This window comes from Microcaecilia unicolor, chromosome 11 (genome assembly GCF_901765095.1).
Source record: "Microcaecilia unicolor chromosome 11, aMicUni1.1, whole genome shotgun sequence".
NCBI classification, from domain to species: Eukaryota; Metazoa; Chordata; class Amphibia; order Gymnophiona; family Siphonopidae; genus Microcaecilia; species Microcaecilia unicolor.
The window spans coordinates 113,608,828-113,620,987 of NC_044041.1; the positions used below are offsets into that span (position 1 = coordinate 113,608,828).

The 12,160-nt window shown below is 45.9% G+C and overlaps 1 protein-coding gene across 2 annotated transcripts in view; it reads left to right on the top strand.

The window, feature by feature from the left end:
- The window catches only part of VEGFB (vascular endothelial growth factor B), a 136,813-nt gene extending 125,555 nt beyond the window's left edge, over nt 1–11,258 (top strand). The window contains exons 6-8 of one of the 2 annotated variants that reach the window (XM_030218231.1): nt 392–469; nt 4,442–4,567; nt 10,297–11,258. In XM_030218231.1, coding sequence (XP_030074091.1) covers nt 392–469; nt 4,442–4,567; nt 10,297–10,318 — 226 coding nt within the window. In that variant the 3' untranslated portion in view covers nt 10,319–11,258. The remainder of the gene's footprint in view (nt 1–391; nt 470–4,441; nt 4,568–10,296) is intronic. The other variant, XM_030218232.1, reaches the window with a different exon arrangement.
- Nucleotides 11,259–12,160: the final 902 nt, after the last annotated feature.

A 12,160-nucleotide genomic window follows, 5' to 3' on the forward strand; every position in this document is an offset into this window, starting at 1 on the left:
CAGGGAATGGCTCTAATGCTTCACTCCCCTCTTGGTCTCTGGCATTCTCACACCTTCTGTACCCATCTGGCTAGAGTTTCTCTCAGTTCTAAGGTTACGGACTGTATGGAATACAAACTACAATCTGGGTCGCCAACAAAGTCAGCACCTGCCAGATGCCTTTGTGGGATCCTGGGTGAGGATGTCAGTACTGTCAGATAAGTTATGTTTATCCCATTTCCTCTGTGTAGAGTTCTAACCATGTCAGCCCTAGAGAAAAGTGGTCTCTTTGCAACCTCTAACATCTTTCCTGGGACCCAATGTATAAAGAGATGTTGTAGTAACTGAGCTTTCAAGGTCCCTTCTGTAGATGTCCCTTTCCTCCTGAAAAGAGACAGCTTTTTTTCCACAGGCGGGAACGCCTCGGGGGAAAAAGCGAGAACAGACCCAAGCGAAAACGGAAGAAAGGAAAGACATCCATCACGAGCCTGTATGGACTCTTGTTCTACAGCTGCAAGAACAGTCCCTCAGAGAAAAAAAATAAAAGCAATACCCAGATAATCTTTCCCACTCTCTAACCCTAGTGTCCACTACTCCTTCCTTGTGCAGACTTCAAAGTGCTGCAGACGTCTCCTGGGAAAAAATCAATTGTGGAAAATATATATCAAATTAAATGACATCCCAACTCTTCTTCCTTCTGTCCTGTTATAACTCCCATCCTACCCTTGAAGAGGCTGGCAAAATAAAAATGGGACACTGATAACCTCCCAGTTGCATAGCTATGGGGGAGCCACGGGGGTCTGGGCCTCCAAATTGGATCTGGGGCCCCTGGTTTGGCTGGCAGGGGTCCCCGACCCCAACCCTCACCAGCTGAAGCGTTTTTCTGGCCCGCGCTGGTCTTGCACTTGCCTCCTCTCCTGTTTCCAGTCGCGCCGTGCATGCTCTCCTTTTAATGAAACGGCGCATGCTCGTGCATGCTCAGTTTCATTAAAATGAGCGTGCAGTGCATGGCGTGCTGAAAACAGGAGAGGAAGCAAGTGCGAGACCAGCGCAGGACAGATAAACGCTTCAGCTGGCAGGGGTTGGGGCCCCCCACCAGCAAAGGTACCTTGCGGCGGGGGGGGGGGGAGCGGAGGCTGGGGGAGGTGGCCTAAAATGTGCCCCCCCCCCCCCCCCACTTTGGGCTCTGGACCCCCCTTCCGCTGAGGTCTGGCTACGCCCCTGCAACCTCCTACCATTGATCCCACCCTCCAAGGATATTATAGGCCTTGCCCAGGACCTCTTGCAGGTATTTTCATAGCAACAGATTGCAACATTGCCAGTGGGATGTTATGATATCACATCAGGAGAAGCAGCAGAAGTCCTTAACTGACCTTTCTTCCTGCAAATCCTCTCATAAAAAGCTAGAAAGGTACCAGGCACAGTGGCTTCTCACAGCTTTCCTGAGACGTCTGCAACTTGTGAGAGTCGGGCCTATGTAATAGGCAACTTACTAGTTACTAACCTGCATGGGTGTACAAACTGACTCTCTTTCTTAATGACCATAATGCAACACCATCTATCTTTCCCTCATGTGCCAAGATATTTTAATGAAAATGAACAGTAGTCTTCCTGTGTTTAGTGGTTTAGCAATTGCTTTATGTGTGTTGGTGCTCCACCGCCCCCCCCCCCCCCCCACCCCTCTTGCTCAACGGCTGTGGGAGGCCGATCCAGCTGATCCCCTTGTTGTAGAACTTCTAGAAGAGGAAGGATCTTAGTCTGAAACTTTTAGAAATATCAACCATTTGCTCTCGAATGTTAAGAGGAGACAAGCACTTGTCCTAGAACATAAGAAATATGGGACACATAGAGGGGCATTTTTGAAAGAAACGTCCAAGTTGCGATTTGGATGTCCTTGCAAAACGGCAAAATCCAGAGACGGGGAAACCCGTATTTTCGAAAAAAATGGACGTCCATCTTTCATTTCGAAAATACCACCAGAAACGTCCAAATCCTTAAATTTGGATGTCCCTAGGCATGGACGTTTCTGACTTTCGGCGATTTTCAAAACCAAAGACATCCATGTCAGAAACATCCAAATGCAAGCCATTTGGAGGTGGGAGGAGCCAGCATTTGTAGTGCACTGCTCCCCCTGACGTGCCAGGACACCAACCGGGCACCCTAGGGGGCACTGCAGTGGACTCCAGGAACATAGCTCCCTTACCTTGTGTGCTGAGCCCAGTGGTGTGCTGGAGCCGGCTCGCACCGGCTCGCAAGAGCCGCTTGTTAACTTTGCTCGGCTCTTGCGAGCCGGTTGTTCAGACCCGCGAGCCGGCTCTCCTCCCTCCCTCTTCCCTCACATCACCAACCTGACGAATTCTTCAGGGCAGGCAGTCTTGCCTGCCCCCTGCAAGTGCTGACTCTCCCCCGCTGGCACTGCAGGTTTGCGCTTTAAAAATGGCCGCTGAGACTTCGCCATTGTAAGTCTCGGTGGCCATTTTGAAGAGCGAACAGGCAGCGCCAGCGGGGGACTGAGTCAGTGCTTACAGCGGGCAGGCAAGACTGCCTGCCCCGAAGAATTAAAGGAGTCAGATTGGTGACGGGAGGGAGGAGAATTCTATTAACAACTCGAGAGGGGGTGGCAGGGGAGAGAACTAGGGAGTCGCTGGGCATGGGTGGATCATGGAGGGGAGAGAAGGGTCGTACCTGGGCATGGGTGGATCATGGAGGGGAGAGAAGGGTCGTCGCTGTGTATAGGTGGATGAAGGGCAGGGGAGAAGAGGGTCACTGCTGGATTGGGTGGATGGAGGGCAGGGGAAAGGAGGGTTACTGGGTATGGGTTCATGCAGGGCAGGTGAGAGAAGGATCGCTAGGTATATAGGTGCATATAGGGCAGGGGAGAGGAGGGTCACCGGACATGGGTAGATGGAGGGCAGGGGAGAGGAGGGTCGCTGGACATGGGTGGATGGAGGACAGGGGAGAGGAGGGTCGCTGGACATGGGTGGATGGAGGGCAGGGGAGAGGAGGGGAGAGAGAAGAAATGCTGGACATGGATGGAGGGGAGGGAAGAGTGAGGAAGGAGATGAGATGAGGGAAAAGGAAGAGAGGAGAAAAACTGCATATGGATGAAGAAAATAGGCAGAAGTTGAGGACCAGAAATGAAGAAAAAAAGGAAAGAAATAAATGGAAAGGAAGCCCTGGAAATGGAGTTCAGAGGACAGATAGCAGCAGAATCTGATACTGGGCCAGCATGATCAGAAAAACAGTCACCAGACAACAAAGGTAGAAAAAAAATCATTTTATTTTCATTATAGTGCTTGGAATATGAGAATCGGGTGTTCAACATTAAAAGTTTATATTTATTTACTTATTTATGGCATTTTATCCCACATTAAACATGAATTAGATTGGAACCTGGGATCATTTAATTTTTTTTCCTGTAGAGAATAATGCATTGCCGCCACCCCCCCCCCCCCCCCCCCCCCCGGCTATAGCCAGCTCTGCAATTTTGGGGCGGCGCAGAGGGGGGGGGGCGCAAGGGTGGACGTGGGGGGGGCGCAGAGGTGGACCGGGGAGAGAGCCTGTTGTTAAAAATTTACCAGCACACCACTGGCTGAGCCCCCCAAAACCCATTGTCCACAACTGCACACCACTACCATAGCCCTTACGGGTGAAGGGGGGCACCTAGATGTGGATACAGTGGGTTTGTGGTGTGTTTTGGAGAGCTCGCTGTTTCCTCCACAAATGTAACAGGTGGGGGGGGGGGGGGGGGGTATGTGCCTGGGTCCGCCTGTCTGAAGTGCACTGCAGTATCCACTAAAACTGCTCCAGGGACCTACATGCGCTGTCATGGACCTGAGTATGACATCTGAGGCTGGCTTAGAGGCTGGCACGACATTTTTAAAGATGTTCTTTGAAGGTGGGAGGGGTTAGTGACCACTGGGGGAGTAACGGTGAGGTCATCCTCGATTCTCTCTGGTGGTCATCTGGTCATTTCGGGCACCTTTTTGTGCCTTATTCGTAATAAAAACAGGTCCGGGTGAAAACGTCCAAGTGTTCATCAGGGACGTCCTTGTTTTTTTTTTTTTCAATTATGGGTCAAAGACATCCAAGTGTTAGGCAAACCCAAGTCCCGCCTTCGCTACGCCTCCAACCCGCCCCTTGAAATTTGGATGTCCTTGCGACGGACTGCAGTTGGAGACGTCCAAAATCAGGTTTCGATTATACTGATTTGGACGTCTCTGGGAGAAGGACGTCCATCTTCTGATTTATATCGAAAGATGGACGTCCTCTTTCGAAAATGAGCCCAATAGTGTCCATGACTCCCAGCATTGGGAGGAGCAGCAGCACATACCAACAGAATAACATCATCCTGCTAGGTCTGAGACAGCCATTGTGCAAGGGGGTCTGGGCTGTACCCTAAAGCTCTGAAACATGCCAAAAAGAAAAGAAATGATTTTTACTCTGTGCTCCCTATCACTAGGTTACCGTGCAGTGAGTGCCCAGACAGACGGCAGCAGCAGAACCCACAGACCTGCGAATGCACCTGCAAGCGCAGTGTCCAGCGCTGCCGAGCCAAGGGCCTGGAGCTGAATGAGCACACATGCAGGTCAGTGCTAGGATGCTTACTGCTACCCCTCCTAAAGAACTAACAAGTAAGAAACACATGCAAAAGCATGACTTGGGGAATGGTTTCAACAGTGCGTTTTTTCTAGCAAAAAAGGTGTTGGTACTCAAATGCCAGGCCACCCTTCAGGGGTGGGGTGATCACTGAGGGACCCACCCCACAACAGCCAGGCCCTTCAACCAGTCATAGAAACTATGACAAGGCAGAATTGGTGTGAGAGCCTGAGCTCTTTCATTAAAACTTGGGGACCACGGGTCAATTTTAGCAGACAATGGAAAAGGTGCCGGTACTCAGTACCCCCAAGTACCCCCTCACAAAAAGCCCTGGGTTTCAAACACACATTTATAGAAGGAGTGTGTGTGAATATAGGATATGAGTGTGTTTTTGGTGGAGATGTGTTTGGGGAAAATGGAGGGGCATGGAATTTCAGGTGAATGAGCTTGTGATTGGAGGAATGTGGATGTGTGCAGGCTGGCGTTAAGGGTTTGTCAGTATTAGAGATAATCTGTGACTCGGAAGAAATGCTGCTTTCTGAAATGCTTGAGGACTTCTTAGTTATTCACTGTGGTCTCACAGCGTGCTGGCCTGTTGTGTGGATGTGTAGGACTGTGCAGGATGCAGATTTGTGTGGAGTACGCTGATGTGTTTGTGCTGGATGTGAGAATGTGTGGGCGTGTCTGGAGGCATGGAGGACAGTGTGGCATGTGTACATGACTTTGGAGAGATAGCTTTGAAAGCACCTTTTAAAAATAAGGACAAATCATTTGGCAACATGTGATCACGTGAGGCTTGGACTCCTCAAAAAATACAGTCAGCAGGTAGTGAAAAGGTCAAAAGAAAACTTTATTTCTGTACAAAGAGAAAAATAAACAGGCTTGTTTGTCCACGGGTTCTGAACTCTTAATAAAGTCTCTCAAATACAATCCTTGTACTCTGTCCCCAATAGGTTTTATATTACACTATACATTGGTTTCCCCTCATGAGTCAGGGCCCCTGTAGCTTGTCTCAGACACAGCTCTCACAGGTTAAACAGTCACTTCTCAAGAGTCTCTCTTAGGTTCCAAAGAACTCCTCCTATCTTACTGGAACCTCTTCTTCACACAAACTCTGGGTAACAATATCCACTGAAGGTCACTCCACTTCCCCAGGTACTACAGCCAACAGGATATGCTGGAAGGATCCTTGGCCTCAGGACCTTCCCTTCCAGAGACCTCTTGCCTTGGGGTCTCACCCTGGGAAGCCTCTTGCTTTGAGACCTCCCTGAACTGTTGTGGCTCAGGGAATTTAACCACCTCCTTACCTGATCCCCGCTCCTCTGACTCAGCCTCTGACATGACAGGTTTAGCACAAGGTGCTGTAAGGTGGCTAAACTGCAACCTCAGTGAGGGAGTGTTCTTAGGGACACCCTGCCTTGTACCACTACCCACACCCTCACAAGGTATATTTTCAAAGCACCCAGACTTACAAAGTTGCTTGGACGCTCATTTTCAAAGCTTTGAAAATGAACCCCTTTATATACTGCCGATGCTATTTGCCAGCTGCTGCAATTTTACCTATCTCTGGCTATGTTGCTATCGACCAAACTGCTGGAAGGTTATTGGGGAAACGTTTGACATGGAGCAGTGGTCACCATTCTACAGTTCTAAATGCTTTTCATAGCAAGCAGTGAAGATTTTTAGAGGGAGGCTTAGTTCTCTGAAAACAAGGTCCGATGTTTCTGATTTTTGTACTTATCCAAGGTATTCCCATTTTCTTTCTGGATGCCAGTTTTGGTGAATTTCTGTACCATTTTTGAGAGTAACTGTGCATATGGACAGACAATAATCCTTTTTGTATACTTTCCAACAGTCCATATGTTGTAAAGCATAAAAAGCCAAGATCATTCCAAATCAGCTTCCCAGTGCAGAAGACAGTTATGATGTCACTGATCATTGTTAAGGCTCATACTTGTTATTGGTTCATACTACTGCTGCTTATGCAAATGCAGATTAGTAAACCATAGACCTGGCACTTGTCCAATCAGGAAAGGGGGGAGGGGTGGAATGTTGGTGCCCTTGATATAAAATTACTTCCTATGTTTTCTCTAATTCAGATGTTATTTCCTTGCCTGGATTACTGCATTGCAATCTATGATGGGTTGTCAGTCTCGTCAGTCTCAAACCTTTCAAGCCTTGCAGCTAGTACAAAATGTAGTTGCTAAGATCCTAATGCAGAAATTGAGATTTGAGTATAGTAACACCTTGCTTGTTCCAACCTCATTGGCTATTGAGTACTGTGTCATATTTAAAATGCAGACTATGATTTTTAAGTGTGTTTTTGCATCATTTAGTGGATTGTTGTCTGGTTAGATCTTGTTTGCAGTTCTCGCTGGTGATGCAGTCAATGAAAACTGGTTGATTGCAGATTACTTAAGTGATAGCTTTTTGCTTTGTGACTTCTCATTTATAGAACGTAGTACCTACCTAATATGTCGAAGGTGCTTGGTGATTTGACTGTTTTTCAGATTGGCATTTCCTGTATGATGTCTGATTTTGTATGTAAGATGATTGTTGTTTTCAAGTACTTTATAAGTTTATATTCTTCCTTCTCTCTTCCCTTCCTCTCCAATCCCACATCCCCACCTTGGGGCCAGCATCTGTCCCACTCTTTCCCAGCCCCCCCCCCCCCCCCCCCCCCCCCCAGCAGTTCGGCATTTCGCTCCCTCCCTCCCTCTGTGGTTCCAGTGTCTTTCCTCCTCCACTCTCCCAGCCCGGTATCCTTATCCTTCTGTGATCTGCAATTGCTGACGCTGCTGCCTTCCACTGCCGGTGCCTGTGGCCCATCAGTGGCAGCAATTAAAACACTTTGGGCCCATGTGCTTTAGCTCCCAAAGGCCTTCCCTAGTCCGACCATACTTCCTGTTCTCAGAGATCAGAGCCAGGGAAGGCCATCGGGAGCTAGAGCACATGGGCGCCATGTGTTTTGATTGATCCAGCCAGCTGAGCAGAGGTACTAGTGCCGGCAGCCGTAAGGGCAGGAAGAGGAAGAAGTTTTAGCATAGACCATTATGTGGCAGAGCTGGTGTAACTGGTAAGGTGGTGCTTCACTTGTGGCAACCCATGGCGCCCTCCAAAGGTGAGTTCCCCCTGCCAGGCTTACCGCACTGCACCGGCCCTGAGGGTCTGAATGAATCTATTGTATCAGAATGCTTTTACTTTGGCTATAAGACGTGCCTTGTGGAAAAACAACTCATGAGCCGAAGACTGGAGGGCAAGATCCTCTATATTATCCAAGAGGCACACTTCTAAAGTTTTAGGGATAGGTTCCACCAGCGAATGTTCCAAATGTACCCATAATGCCTTCCAAAACTTCTGTATTTATAGGAACTCGCAAAAACAATGTACTGTATATAGGAACATTATGAGGCTCATTTTCCAAACAGAAAAATGTCCAAAAAGTGGCACGAAGCAGGAGATGGATGTTTTGTTCACCAAAACATCCATATCGCTATTTTCAAAACCCATGTTTCTCTATGCAGTTCGTATGCAGTGCATCCAGATCACAAGGGAGTGTATGGGGACGTGTTGGGGATGGGATTTGGGTGTTCTCAAAACTTGGGTGTTTTTCTGCCATAATGGAGCAAAACAAAAATGTCCAGGGATAACAGTCAGACATTTTAGTCTAGACCTGTTTCAATCATGATTAAGTCACAAAAAGGTGCCCTTAAAGACCATATGATCACTGGAGGGATTAAGGCATGACCTCCCCCACCTTACTCCCCCAATGGTCACTGATTCCTTCCCCCCCCCAAAGATGTGAAGAAACAGTACATACCAGCCTCTATGACAGCTTCAGATGTTATGGCCAGACCTATTAGAGCATCAAGCAGGTTCCTGGAGTAGCCTAGTGGTCAGTGCGATGCACTGAGGAGAAGAGAACCCAGGCCCATATTCCACTCTAACTATTACACTTGTGGCGAAAAGTGTGAGCCCTCCAAACTCCCCCTCCCTGAAAACCTATTGTACCCACATATAGGGGACACCTGAAGATATAAGGGCTATTGTAGTGGTGTACAATTGAGTACAGTAGTTTTTTGATGGCTTTGGAGGGCTCACCATACAATATAAGGGGGTAACGGTGAGATGTGTACCTAGGCCCTTTTATGCAAAGTCCACTGCAGCACCCCTTAAGGTGCCCCACTGCTCTGCTTGGGCAAGACTCCTATTGCACTACTAACAATAACAATATTGTCTAGGATTTCCAGTGCTAAACGCCCTTATAGCAGGCGCTGTGTCCTTCCTACCTTTATGTATGCAGCTCACCAGTTTTTCTACTACAAGTGTTGAATTCTCTTTGTTAATGTTTGTTGTTATTATATATGGTGTGTTGATTTATATGCAAATTCTTCAATAAAATTTATGAAACAAAAATACTGCCCCCCCCCCCCCGACATATAACCTAATGACTTGTTTTTGTGTGTTTTTCCGTTGACCTGTTTTTTTTCTTCCAAAAATGGTCTAAAAAGATAGACACAATGAGCACAAAAACATCTAACAAATGTTCATTTTCAAAACAAGAAGTTGCACATTTTGCTAGTTTGAAAATGGTCATGTTCGTTACTGAATTTTTGGACGTTTTCTGTAAAACGTCCAAAATTGGATTTAGATGTCATATTGAAAATGCCCCTCTATATGTTTTATTATCAATTCCCCCCTTTACAAAGCTGCACTAAGTGAATGGGCTGTGTCGGCATTACCATGCGGCTTTGTAAAAGGGGGGAATGTTTGTTGTCAATCCACCTAAAACTGTAGTGAGTGGGGAAGACTATAAAACCTAAAAAAGAAATAGAAATAAAATAATGTTTTACTTTTTGCAGTGTTAAGTGTAATTTCTTTTTAAAGTACACCACGTTGATTGGACGTTTGACAAGAAAGCAGTATAAAAATGTATTAAGTAACTAACCCACACTATAGTGTCTTCTTCAGGGCTGTGGTTAACTAGGTAGTAATTCAAACTATACAGACTCTTAACAGCGAAATCTACTATCTATAGCTCAATACTAAGCTGAAAATTACTGGACGGTAAACGCCATCTTAGAAGAGCGGCACATTTTTGACCTTACTTGTATATAGCACTTGGTCCACTGAGGAAGCTCCATGAGAGAGTGAAACGGAGAGCCCCATTGAGTGTATGAACTTTAAGCTAAGTGCTGGCTATTTATTATGCTAAGATGTGTATTTAAAGATGTCAAGTTAAGACACATATTTAAAAACATTGATATTGAAGTAAAGACAGAGGAACTAAAAACACAAACAATTTGAAAATTAAGAAAAAGTATATTGTCAGGAATAGAGGAGGTTTTTGACCAATGATATGATCTCAGTCCATAATGAGCCAGCATTAAGTTTTTATGCATGCTGCCGAACGAGGACTTTTGAGGTCTTTTCCTCCGTTCCAGTAAATAAGAGTTATTAGGATACTATTTGGTAATGAGGGACAGAGACACGTTCATTGTCAATTTTCAGCTTAGTATTGAGCTTAACTAGGTTGTGCCAGGAATGTAAAAGGAGTATGCATGCATGGTCACTAGCTCTAGTAGGGATGTACTGTGTCTTCCTGCTGAGTTGGCATCTAGAAAACTATCTGTCCTCCCTCTGCTGACAAATTATGTGTTATTTAGTAAAGATCTCTGAATTCTTTCTGATGTGCTCCATATCATCATCTTTTTCCAGATGTGAAAAGCTCCGGAGATGATTCCTCCTACCCCGAGGGCAGGAGATTGGTAGGGAAGGGGAAGAAAGCCCTATGTAACCTGCTGGATTCCCCTTCTTCTGTCTTGGCACACTATGGTATCGATGGCCTTTGGCACTACATGATGTTACTGGTGTACACAACACTGCCCCACCCCAGAAGTTATACTCTCTCTCTCTCACTATGCAGTGCGTGCACTTGGAGCAGTGTTATAGATGAGCCCATATTTCAGCCCTGTCCTTCTTCCCAGACCCTGTTATCCTGGAAGCTGGATATTTTATGCCGTAACCAGGAACAACCCAAAAATGCCAGATGGGAGTGTGCTGGACTGATGTGGGAAGCTGCCTGGCAAACTGGATGGTTTAAATTGAGAAATCAAGGAATAATGGACACAGTTCTTTGACCTATCTGTGGGCTTCAGAACCATGGGGGAATATGGAGGGTTGTGGGAGATTCCAGGAAAATGGAAAGCAAACTAGAAGTAAAGCAATATGGCCTCCTGGAAAACAGAACTGCATTGCAACCCTGGAGGACCTCAGATGCCTGATAAATTGGCCAAAATCAACAGTGAAAGAGAATAAGGAAACTAAACTGTATTGTCTGACAGTTTTTTTTCCAAATAATATAAGCTTAAATATTCTTAAGGATGGGGGAAAAAGCAGGTTCCTGCCCAGGAAATTGAAAGAGCAGTGGGATGGACTACTCTTACCGGAATTCATGCAAAAATCATACAAGGTGAAGGTGAGACACGAAGAGACTGGGAAACAGGTTTTAGCCCATCCTTTTTTTGTGATGGGGAAGTAAGAGGTTTTTGTTTAATTTATTATTGTGGCTGTGCAGATTTTCCTTCTTACATATTTCTTTTTGTTAGATTATTTTTCTTTGTCCTTCTGTTTTCTTTGTCAAAGTAGTAACATAAGAAAAATAAAGCTCTAACAACTTAGTTGAAGAATGGAGCAGCAGTAGTAAAAGAAAAGTAGATAACCTTACCAGGGGAGATGAGGAAAGAGATCAAGAATTTTAAAAGGGTATGGGAAGCCAGGTTTAGCACAGTTTTACAGGCCCAGGGAATGCTTGTGTAGGATGAGAAGGGCAGAGATTGAGGCCAGGGCCAGAAACATAGAGACTCCCATAACCAGCAGTTATTAATCCAACTGAGTAAGCCATACAGGACATAGCGTGGTGAGGAAAAGTTGAGAGGCTACAAACTTTTCACTCCCTCTTCCTATTCCAGTTTAGCTTAGGAGTTCAGAGGTTTCCATGGTATGTGGGAAAGACTGAGATGGTTGTGGTTTGGACTTCTCTTATTCAGGTCTACTAAGCAAAATTCTTGGGGTGGCAAAGTTCCCATGGGGACAAAATATTATAGCGAGTCCAGGACACAGCACCCTATCACATGCCCTATTAAATGGCATGTCCAGTTGAGGGAACAAGATTTTTGTGAGGACAAGCATAATATCAGGCCCTTGTAGATGGGTAATGTTTTCCAATGGAGCTTGCACAAGAGAAAGCCTTCCCAGCTTAAAAATATTTTGGAAGCTTTTCAAAAGGCTGTACTGCATATCTGTTCCAATTTCATGTTGTCTTACAAGATCTCAGTCTCATTTTTCTGAGGAACCATTCAAACTGCCCAGGCTAACCCCTGTTTGGATACAAAACTGCCCAGACTGGGTGTGTTGGTTTTCTTGTTTGTTTGTTTTTTTTACCAAACTTGAGTCATTTGATTTTGCAGCAGCTATATTCTACGGTGACATGTTATAGAAAAAAGCCACCAGCATCTTAAAAAGTGTGAGCAGTGCAGCAAGATCATATCTGGTGTAGATACCCATAACTGGTGCTTACAAT